Below are 12,150 nucleotides of genomic sequence, written 5' to 3'. Positions count from 1 at the left end.
ACACGTAGACTGCAATCTAGAAAAAAATCTAAATATCTTCTGATCCTTGAGCCTTTATTCTGAGAATGATCAAAACAGCAGGTTTCGATAATATTCACCAGAAAAGGCTGTAAAGAACCAGCAGGCTATAAGTGGCTTCAAATGACAATAAAGCTTTGTTATTAAAAGTTTGGGGGAAACTTCTACAAACTAGCAACCACACTAACATGCATGTAAACAAAATGAATCCCCTCTGATGATACTAACACATACATGAAGAATTTTGGAATCCTCCTGAAGAGACACTGAACAACACCTCCAGTGCCCACAAACACAGAGCAGGCTCAAGGTCCCTGATTCACATTAACATGTTTAAGGCTATGGGTCACTAGAACATCGGGAGGGGCTTCAGGAGTGTAAAAACTACAATTAAAGTAGTGGAAAGAGGATGCAGAACAAAACAGAGCAGAGAACTGATGATTTTATCTACTATATCTCTACTATTGCTACCAGGAACATCATTACCTAAAGCAACTGCCTTCAAAACCAATAAAGCATAAATAGAAATGTAGTGGCAGGGGTGCCTGGGTGGCTCAGTTGGTGAAGCGTCTTTAATTTCAGCTCAGGTCATCATCTCCTGGTTGTGAGATGAAGCCCCTAGTGGGACTCTGTGATGATCATGGAACCTGCTTGGGATTCTCTCTCCCCCTCTCTCTCTGCCCCTCCCCCTGCTCATGCTGGCTCGTGCAGGTGTACACTCTCTCTCTCTCAAAATAAATAAACATTGAAAAAAAAAAAGAAACGTAATGTCAAATGTATGGTGCCTAACCATAAAAAATAATAATAATCAGAGTAGGATTCAATCATAAGAATTAACAAATATTTCTTTCAACTATGTATAAAATATTTCTTCAAAATATTTTGTGTAATTTCATATAATGAAGAAAACAAAAAACTAAAAGAAATGAAAACTAAAAATTGTGCAACCTAATCAAATGTTAACAGGAATAGCTAAATGTATATAATACCTATTGCATGCCAGATGATAGGCAAAGTGCTTCTCATAAATTAACTCAATTATCCTAACTACCTTTGAGATGGGTACTACTGAATTCTTTTTCTTTCCTTCCCCCCCCCCCCCCCCCCCCCCCCCCCCCGGGGAGGAGAAAACCAAAGCCCAGGGGTGAAGGGATTTGGGCAGTGACACAAAGCAATTAAGTGGCACAGCTGAGATTTCGACCATGGCAGCATGCCCTCCACTACCAGGCTACACTCCCTCATACTAACTCACTAAAAACATCACTCACGAAAATATCAACATCGTGTGCAAAATTTCCTTCTCTGAAAGTAAAACAAAGCACTAACAGTAGACCACATGCTGAGTTTGTTTCTGATGAAAGCCATGCTGTCTTAGGCTACCTTGCATTAGTGTTTAGAATTTAAGAGACAGAGGCAGGATCCCAGTATGACAGTTCGTGCTATGGACAATTGTTATAACGTATCCTTTAAATGGAATGTTTGCTTCCATAAAGGCCAGAGGAGCAAGGTGTGCATCAATGACAAGGAAAGGAGTGCACCAATTAAAGTTTTAGCTTTTGGCTCATAAGGAAGGCAGAACGGAAGAAGAAAGATACAGAAATACATATAAGCCCTCTGTTGTTAATGGGATGAACATATCTCCCATAACATAAGTTTTTAGGGAAAATATCTGTGTATTCCTAAATGCCAAAAAAATGAACTACATCTAGGAAATCTATTTTTTATATGTTCAATAAAGGGATCATTTATCACAACCATGTAATAAAAACAGTACTGAAGCAAAGTTCAATACAAGTATTCACTATATAACTTAGAACCACCCTTTACAGTCATACCAAAAACCTCTTCCTTGTTTTTTCTAAACATACACAATATGCCATCTGCAAAAAGGAAAGTCAAGAGATATTTTACAGTAAGTAACGCATGTCCTCTTGCAGATCATAAAAGTTGTAAATCTACCAATTCAAAACTGCTGTGACATATTTTACTTCCAATATGAGTAAGAAAACAAGACTGTCCACTTAGTAATTTTAGATGTGCTGAGTCTTTAAAAGCCCTCACAGTTAAGGAAATGATTTATTTGTATTGAAAACCATAACTTACATACAATTAACCTACCTAGCAAAGGACCAAGAGGGTGCAGAGCTTGTGGGTAACTGATTTGGGGTTCAATTTCATATTTCACAACCAATGAAGAGATGAATTAAAAAAAAAAAAGCTAAGGAAAAAGACTAAAACGACAAAGAAACGAATTTAAAACAATTCTAGTGAACCGGTGTACAGCTAAAGAAACAAACAGTCTAGCGCTAGTCTGCTAAAGTAAATACAGTATCAGGCAGTACAAAACAAGCCTTTCCCAAACACCTACAATAGGCAATGTAGAAGCGGGGGAGGGGACACCCATATAGGCTCCCTCCTTGAAGATCAACACCAGTATTTCCTAAAAGATTTTAAGAGGTTTTTTTTTTTTCCTCTATTTCAAAAAAGCAGTAACATTATACTAGCAAGGAAAGAGGGGAGCACTCAATGACCATCCTGAAAGCAAACATAAAACAGTAAACTGAAATGTGTTTAAAATTACCAACTGTAAATACTTTTTCAACATTTTATAAAGCCATGATTTTCAAAAAAGGAGGAAAAGCCAACTTACCTGGATACGTTTTCTGGAATGTATTCTAGAACTGGATACCCATCACTTCTTCTAGACGACAGGTCACCATGTGACTTCCATGACTCCACTAAAGTATTAACAGGAGGAAAGGAACTCATATGTTGGAAAGATTGGTCTCTAGCTGTTCGTGATAAAGATATTGTACCTTGAGCACCAATCCTGTAGTGAAAGGACTGTCCACCTGAATTCACACCAACAATAGCGGATGAAGGGATGCTGGCCTCTGGGTAATAGCTCCCATCATCTGGTTCCTGTTTAATCCCCATTGGGAATCCGCTGCCTTCACAGTTACCATCAAAGCCGGGCACAGGTGGTCCTAAAATTCCTGATAGAGAATAATAGTCTTTATCATCCATAAAGGAAAAATATGAACCATCCATAAATGGAAATGGGTTCACTGTTGGATTCCCTTTAAAAGCGGTGCCTGAACACGAATGCTTGGTTGATTCTTGTTTTATTGGTACCGAGAAAGGGGAATCGGAATTTATTTTGCTATTTCCTCCTAGGCATGAGCTGCTAAAAGCCCCATCTGGCTCCGGTTTTATGTACTGTACAATGTTAAGCTGGCCAGTCACACCATTGGAGATGGCACTGTCTACTTCCTCACTCTTAGGAAAGGGGACCTCGTGAGCACCTTTCTCGTGGGTGTCTGGACTAGGAACCACATCCCGGGCTGCACTGGATCCAGCAGGGGTGCCAGAGGCAGTGTAGCTGAAGGCATTGTTTACAGGGCTACAGATAGATCCCACAGTACTAGCAGTTGGACTGGAAAGCGTGGATCTGTTGTTTGTGTTGGAAGGGCTGGAAACAGAGCACCTTGAGTTGTTGACGTTTGCAGGGCTAGACACAGAGGATCGCAGAGTGACGTTAGTAGGACTGGAGACCGGAGATTTTACACTGCAATGACTCGGAGGGCTGGATATTGGGGATTTCATGCTACTTAATGGACTTGATAGAGGAGAGCCCACATTACTGGCGTGTGCCGGGCTGTGCGACCTGGAGCCTCGGTTTTCAACATTAGGGGAGCATGTCAACGGAGTCCCCTGGGTGATAGGGCTGTGCACTGTGAAGCTGCCAAAGCTGGCAGACGTGGAGGACACAGAGCTGATTCCTGCAGGGCTGCAAGCTGAAGAGGCCATGCTCAGGGGGCTGCAAACGGATGGACTCTTCTCATGACACACGATAGGGCTTTTAACGATGGCACGCATGACCCCACCATTCACAGAGCTCCCAGAGTCAGACAGGAAGGATCTCAAGGGCCTGTTCACACCACCTAGGGTGGAAGGATGATGGCCATTTTCTTTATAAAATTTCACCAGCTGTTCAACATTTTGATAAATCTTCGCTGGACTCATGCTTCCTTGTTGGTTCTGCTGATCATAGGTGTAGTCAGCATCTCTTACGGAATCCATGTATAAACCCATGGACTCAGCTACAGTTGCGGCAAGTTCCTTGGACTCCAGCTCAGTTTTAATATCAGATGTTAAAATCCCCGACCGATTATTGTCTTGCTGAAGGCAAGGGAGTAGTTCGTGTTTTTCTTTGCTGCTTCCTTGAGTACTGTTGTTTGGAATAGCACCGGAAACACAGCTTACGTTGACAATCTCCATGTAGTTATTCTCATCGGTCCTCTCTGTAGGTCCCAGGGAAGAATGTTCCACAGCCTGAGAAACTTGACCCCACCGTCTTTCCATATCTAGACCTTCAGGGAGACTGTGGTAGCCTTTGGTCTCCATAGCTAACAAATAAATTTATATTAAAAAATCGAATTAGAGTCATTTATAGCCATATCACCCTAGAAGACATTCTAAAGTTGTATTTATTAAACTATGAATACATATTCTACTTATTATAAACGGCACTTCTAGTTATATTAAAATTATTATCTTTTTGGGGTGCTATAACAGAGTACTGACTATTAACTTGTCCAGAGGCCAGAATATGAGCAGCAAGCATACAAAATTATTTTGCATGTAAGTAAAAGTAACATATTTGCTATAATACACGTTTTAGAATTTGCAAAGAACGTTCACAAATGTCAACTCACGTAATATTCAGAGTAATCCTGGGGACTGATGAGGCAGACAAGGAGGAAACTGAGAGCTTAGTCATATGGGTTATTTGCCCAAAGTCAAAGACATAATAAGTGATGAATATGGGTTTAAAACTAAATCTTCTGATTCCAAAACGTTTGGAGTCTTGCGGCATATGGAAGCTGCTTTCCAGATCTACGTGGTTTTATTAAAAACCATACGGAAATGCAATCAATGTTACCATTTCTCAATATAAAATTAAAGTTATCAAGTGAATTATCGCAGGAAAAATAATTTAAGATTTTTTTTAAAAAATAAGATTTTCTTAAAATGTATTAGTGATCAAGATAATCCCATATCAGTTCTGAAAACAAAAGATTCATATGTCCTGATTAACTAAGATGGTCCATAGTTCAGACAGGCAGTATGAGAAGCTGGGAATGTCACCACCAGATTCTCTGTATTTCAATACTGACAGGGACTTCAACATGCGTCCTTACTTAGTGGTACCTCTGCTATAAAGACTTCTAGCAAAGACAGTTTTATTTTCAAGAGCAAATGGAGGAAGTCTGAGTCCTGACAATTTATGTGTTCATTCATTCAACAAATATTTACCAAGTGCGTGCTACATCCTAGGCCTATAAAGAGTCACTGAATCTATAGTGATAAACAAAACAGGTACAGTCCTCATCCTCAGGGAGCCCAAAGGTTGTTTTTTTTTTTCTTCTTAGAATCATATTCACTGACTCTCTCTATAAATTTATTTCATAGACAAAATCATTATAATAGGCTATATTTACATAATTCTATGCATTATATAACTCAATGCAACATTATAAGCCTCTTATTCACCCTAATAACCCTATAAGGTCAGTAAAACTATTATCCAAATGATACATTGGGGAAACCGAGGCTCTGGCCACACAGCTATACGGCAGGGCTGAAATGTAATCCCATGTCTCTCTACAGCAAGGTATCTCGACCTCAGCACTACCGACATTTGGGGCCTGATAATTCTTTGTGTGAAGGTCTGTCCTTCTGCACTGTAAGATGTTTAGCAACATCTCTGACACCTACACACTAGACTCCAGTAGCACTCCCCATCCCCAGCTGTGACGACCAAAAATGTCTCCACATTGCCAAATGCCCCTTGGCCATTGGGGGGGGGGGTGGCAATATTCACTCCTCGCTTTGAGACCCACCACTCTCAATAAACATATTTTAAAGAAAATTAACTCATTCTCAGTACAAATTTCATTTGTACATTTTAATATACAAAACTGCTGAAGTCATTATGTATACATTTTTCAAATCCTTTCAGGTCTGTAAACAATCCATGACCCAAATAAAAGTCCAGTGCAGTTTCTGCAGATCTGCACACCAACATTACTTTAGGCCCTCTCATCCTTCCCCGCCCCACCCCCACCCCCACCCCCACCCCCAGGGCCATGCACTACCTCCATCCTCCCTAGCTTCTCCTGAAAAAGAGACCAGGAAGTCCTCAGGCCACAGAACTTATGTTAATTAACAGAGAAAAATAAGAGAATGGCTCTACTAAATAAATCGGCAATAGACATCACAAAGCTGTATTATGACATTTAATGCCTAAATTGTCTGAGTACCATAAATACCTCTTACTTCTTTGTATTCTACACTTGAAGTTAAGAGGCAAAAACTATCAATTTCACCACTGCATCCTAAGCAGATACCTAGTACAAATAAAAAATCTTTCATTATAACATAATCAATACTCAATTTGTGATGATTAAACTCCGGTATGTAGCCTACTTTTTAAAGAACATTCTATATAAGTTCTTAATTACAAGTCAATCACAAAACAGGGGAAAATGACAAATTACAATAGTTTATCTGGTAACTCCAGCCAAAAAATTTAGTATGGATGAAAGACAAGTTGAAAAAAAATAGACATAAGTTGAAAACTACAAGTATTCTGTGTTTCTACTTCCACCTAAGAATATTCTGTCCACCCCATACCAAACTTGAATGGATGCATATCTAAGGTATAGATGTTTTAGGTCCAAATACATTAAACACCACAAGAAACATGTCTATTCATGTTCAAAACTGAACATCTTGGGGTGCCTGGGTGGCTCAGCTGGTTAAGCATCCGACTTCAACTCAGGTCATGATCTCATGGTTCAGGAATTTGAATCCCATATAGGGCTCTGTATTGATAGTGAGGAGCCTGCTTGGGATTCCCTCTCTCTCTCTGCCCCTCTCCCACTAGCTCATGTGCACTCTCTCTCTCCCAAAATAAATACATAAAAATAAACTTAAAAAAAAAAACCTGAACATCTTCTGTGTATCACGCCCCTTTCCTGCAACCCTGTCCCTAAATCCACATTCTTGTCTTGGTGAACTGCACCGCCCTATACCCTAGTGACTGCAGGTTACCCTTGCCTAGGCACCTTTGCCAAAGGCCTCCAAAGGCTCCAGCCTCCCCACCTTCCACCTAGCTGCATTATTCATCTGCACCCCCCACACCCCCCACTCCAAGCAACAGGCCTATCTACCCTGAGTCTGAAAGGAGAATCCCCAGCTCCAGATCCCTCTTCAAAATCTATCCTCCAAACGTTTTTTTGGAAAGGGTGATCACTTACTGCTTTTTTGAAGTTTCACGCTGTAAATCTGCCTGCTAAACTCCTGAGAAGTTTTCCAGTACAGAAACCTGTTTCCTTTCTAATCCAATGTCCTCTAAATAATTTGGCCACTGCCCCCTTTTTTCACAACACCTACTAATATTCTAAGGGATGTCTTTCATCATACTGCCTTAAAGCAGGAGCCAAATCTAAGACTCGTGAGGCTATATGAAGATTTGAAGAGAATCGACATGGGAGATAGCAGGCAAGTACAATCTTAAGGCACTCTACAAGGAAGCACCTTATCAGCTAACATGCAGCTGATCACAACTTTCCAAGTCCTGTTTGGCTAGCCTTGAACCTTTAATAATAACATAAAACAGCCTGCATTTCACCACGTTATTGACAGGGCTATCGTTAAAGAATTTGCAAAAGGCTTTACTGAAATCTAAATTAGTTCTATTTAAGGTACCGTATTCATCTACCAACTTAATGCACTTCTCAACAAAGAAAATAAAGATTGGCAACAGTAAGGCACAAGACTAGAGGACATCTAGCATCTGCATGACTTCTACTGCAAACATTTTTCAAGATCAGAGTTTTTTAAAAATTTAGGATTATTAAAATATTTTATACTGAGTTCCCCCTATTATTTTAATCAGTCTTCTCTGTAAAAAAAAAAAAAAATAGATTAGGTTAAGCATTTATTTCCTATGTTGGCCAAGAAACCTAGGTTGTCTTTCTGGAATTGGCACAATAACCATGGCTTGATCAGAATTTCAGTTAACCTGAACGTACTAGAAAATAACGATAATTTTAGTTGATGAATATGAGCCTTATAGAACTTAATAACCAGAGGGTAAAGGAAAAGTTTTTGTTACTGAAGTATAAGATGAAGCAGACACTGGTATACACATCTAGCTTATATAGAATCAGACTTGTCTCCCTTACATCGGAAACTATAACAGAGGCGCTCTTGGGACAAAGACAAGAACCAGAAAGATCCTTTAATTTTCATGCAAATGACCTCCCCCCAAAACATAAAGGAAATTTCACAAAAGAAAAAGCACTGAGAGAAGTTCTACCTTAAGCTATGCATATGCTCTTAAACACTATTTCTGCAAAGGAAAAATCTGACTTTAAAATTTTATGTTTTACAGTCTGTGTTAAATTGTTCTTTTCCATAAGGAAATAGCTTTTTTTCAGGAATATTAACAAAGATTCTTGCCAATTTATATTTTATCTGAAAACTTTCACTTTTAATACCCCCCCAACCTAGTCCCACTTAAAACTTATCATTTTCTATAGTTATTTCACTATAATATGAAATATAATTTCACTGGTTGCATCGTTGTAAAAGTTTGCCATTCTTAACTACCTTTATGTCACCCCCACTACGGAACTATTATGATGTTCCCCTCCTTTATAGAGGAGGTAAATGACAGAAACCTGCCCAAGGTCACCTAAGAGTGCTGGAGAACCAGTTAGAACTGAGCACACCTGATTTCTATTCACTCACCTAATTCACTCAGCCACCTGATCTTTCTAAAATCCCCAAGCCACACTATTTCTCCCTTAAAGGAAAAAGCTCTCCTTTAGATTATTTTTTTTAAACTTCTATCCTCAGGCATTTCAGCGACAGTGTGCCCTGAACTCAAACATAAAATTAAAACTTCACAGAACTTCACAGATGGAGAACGCTGTTATCATTACTATGTAAATACCATCAATAACAGCACCTAGAGAAATGGCAATACAAATGTTAAAAAGCAAATTAGTGTATTAGGAATTCGGCGGTTTCCAAAACTTGTCTGCTATCAAACAAAAGTTTTCCTAACTTCTAGGTTATAATAAATAGTTAAAACTGATGGCACCCTAAATCATTATGATTCAAACCTGGTCTTTTAAAATTCAGTAGGAAAAGCCATGCACCTAAATTCAGTAGTAGGGTACGGATGACATCAAAAGAAGCTTCATCCCTTCTCCCCTGCCTTTACAATTGCAACTGATGCCACAGAAAGCATTTGCCTCTCCCAAGAGTTTTATAATACTAGGGGACGGTAAATGCACGAATTTCCAGAGCCCCCTTCATACAGGCTCCATCAGGATTCTGTATCTCCTTCAACTGCCCTTATCCGCTACACCTCCAGCTAAGATCTGGGTGCTTCCGCAATTGATAGAGCAAAGAAATATTATTCAAACGTCCTTTAAAAATTGTAAAAGGAAAACGATCCGAAATTCATCCTTGGGGAAAGGGAAGGGTGGTAGACCTCCCACTGCCAAAGGCAGTTGAAAGCTGCTCGTTAGAGGGCATTTATCCAAAGTGGCCAAACTTTCCCAAAATAGTCCTCTGGCGGCCAAAGGGGGGAAAAAGTGGAAAACCAAAACAAAACAACAAGCACACAGCACCATACTGACTGTGCCTCCGGATTACGCAGCCACTTCTCCCTGCAAAGTGCACGCTCCCGTGCGGCGGCCGCAAGCCGAGTCCGGCAAGCGGCGCCCCGCGGCGCACCCCTACACACCTGCCTCGGCCGGGGTCCGTCTCTCGGCGTCTACCTGTTGCAGCGCTCGCCAACGCCACGACACCCCTGCTGAGGAGCCCCCCTAAATCCAACCACATCCAGGCCAGCGAGTGCCGCTCTCCCTGCAGCGAGAGAGCCCGAGGCAGCAACGCTCTTGCACCCAGGTGACTGCACGGGCTTCCTCCGAGCAGCCTGAAGTTGGCTTGCGTCTCCCCGGCCCAATGACACCCCGGGCGCGGAGAGGCGGAGAGGAGGGGGCAGGGCCAGGGCCAGGGCCAGGGCGGGCGAAGTGGGAAGGGAAAGAGGGAGAGAGGGCGGGCGAAAGCCCGGAGGGGGAGTGGGCCAGCTCCAGGGCCGGGGTGGTCACATGTCCAGATAAAGTTCAGGTTGCTATCCCGCCCCCCTGAGCCCTTCCCATTGGCCCGGAGGGAAGCAAGGCTCCACGCTGCACAGGTCAGGCGGGCTTCTCATTGGACAATCGTGGCTGTCAGTCACCAGGAGGGCGACATGACTGATACAAAGTTGCTGCGACACAGCCTAGACTCGGCAGCTCCCTTAAAGCCGCAGCCACGGCGGGTGCTTGGGGTGCCGGGCAGCAGCTACGACACTGGGCACTGGGCACCATCCACACTCTGACCCCAGCCCCTCTCGCTCCACTGCCCCAAACTTGCTCGCTCCCACCTGACTCTCCTCCTGGCCGACCTCAGGCTATCTGGAAAGACGTGAAAAGTGTGGTGACGCGGAAGAAGTCGGTTTTCCCGAGATCCAGTCAAGGTGTTGTTCCCTCATGCTCTCCACCTGCAGCGCCAGGTGAGCGGCAGTCCTGGCCCAGGCACCGCCCACAGCGTCCACGCGCAGGGGAGGACTCCTAGTGGGCTTTACCCGACCCCCGAGGTTCCTCTCCCCGCCCCTTTTCTCGGTCTTGCGAGTTACCTCTCAGCGGAGCAGCCGCAGCGTCGCTGCCAGCGAGCAAAAGGATCACGTTCCCACTCGATTTGAATTTCCTTGTTTTAACCGTGCGGGAAAAGTGGGTGATTTCAGTGCAGCCAAAGCCCTTTAAACGCAGCCTCTCTCCCACCCCCACCCACCAAAAAAAAAAAAAAAAAAGTGCCAGGGTCAAAAGCTGCTGGTCTCCTTTATGATTTTGTTGGTGCATTTATTAGTTTAGTATTGGATTTTTCCACTAGCTCAATTTGAAAGAAAGCATACCATCAAGGGTATTCACTTCTTTATAATGGGTGGGAGGGGTTGCACATAATTGGGAGAAACATACATGAGGGGTATGGAATCAAACAGTTTTCTAAGGATCGAGTGTCTGCAAGAAGAAATTTCGGTTTCCCTCCAACCACCCCCACCTTGACTCTCGCCCACCCGAACGCTTTAGTTACTAAGCAAAAGGATGGGCTTCTTAACTTTGATTTCTAAGGACTTTGAAGCTCCGCGTCTGACTCTCGGTTTTAGGCTCCCGGCTGGCCGGGAGTCAGCACCAGTGACGTACACACCTAAATCTGGTCCCCCGGCCCTCGGCGACCCGCAGCCCGGTGGCGGCAGCTGTGCAGCCTCCAGCCTCACCCTTGTCTTGCACCCGCCAAAGTCGGAGGGCGGGGGAGGTTCACCCTGGCTGTGCCCAAGGGCCCCTCCTCTCTTTACAATAATTAAGCTTCGGGATTCCAGACCCCGAACGCTGGAAGACTCGAACTCTCCGCCGCTGCAGGTAGGGAACTCCCTGGCGGCGGGGACGACTCGGTGCTCAGCAGTCCCCTGCGCAGAGCGGCCGAGAGGCCCCCGGGACCCCGCAGCCGGGAGTCCCCGCCAAGTGTCCCAACTTTCCCGCGGGGCCCGCCGTCACGCGCACTCTCCCGACCAAGCGAGCAGTCTGGCATCGATCGCACCCGGGCCGAGCGCGGGCGAGCAGGAACGAAGGGAGTCCCGGACCAAGCGCCGGGGCAAGCGAGGAGGCGGCGGCGCAGCCCGCGTTGACAAATTATTCATTATTAAAGCAATGGACGTGTGTCTTTTACTAAGTTTTTACCTCCCTTACGGAGGGCCGGTCTTGCCCTGGATCTCAGCTTCTTATAAAATCTAGGTTAGAACCGTGCAGGGTCAGCCGCCGCGATCCCTTGCCCGCCGCCCAGCACCCCTGCCCGGAGGCGGCCCGGCGGGCACCTGGTCTCCTGCCTGCAGCCCGCCTCGGTTCGCCCACCCGCGCCCTCCATGCGGACCCTGCCTTTCCCAGAGCCGCCTCTGAGCTCCCCGGGCCCCCTCCCGCCGCTGTCAGCGCAAAGTGACTGTCGCTGCACTCA

General features: G+C 44.0%; 1 protein-coding gene across 2 annotated transcripts in view; it reads right to left on the bottom strand.

The window, feature by feature from the left end:
* The window catches only part of NR3C2 (nuclear receptor subfamily 3 group C member 2), a 346,322-nt gene extending 336,115 nt beyond the window's left edge, over positions 1-10,207 (bottom strand). The window contains exons 1-2 of one of the 2 annotated variants that reach the window (XM_019441306.2): positions 9,848-10,207; positions 2,669-4,427 (exon numbers count right to left, since the gene is read on the bottom strand). In XM_019441306.2, coding sequence (XP_019296851.1) covers positions 2,669-4,425 — 1,757 coding nt within the window. In that variant the 5' untranslated portion in view covers positions 4,426-4,427; positions 9,848-10,207. The remainder of the gene's footprint in view (positions 1-2,668; positions 4,428-9,847) is intronic. The other variant, XM_019441311.2, reaches the window with a different exon arrangement.
* Positions 10,208-12,150: the final 1,943 nt, after the last annotated feature.

The sequence above is a fragment of the Panthera pardus genome, unplaced genomic scaffold, assembly GCF_024362965.1.
Source record: "Panthera pardus isolate Hobbes unplaced genomic scaffold, ASM2436296v1 HiC_scaffold_13, whole genome shotgun sequence".
NCBI classification, from domain to species: Eukaryota; Metazoa; Chordata; class Mammalia; order Carnivora; family Felidae; genus Panthera; species Panthera pardus.
Note: the sequence above shows the minus strand (reverse complement) of the source record. Positions and strands in the feature narration are given on the sequence as shown.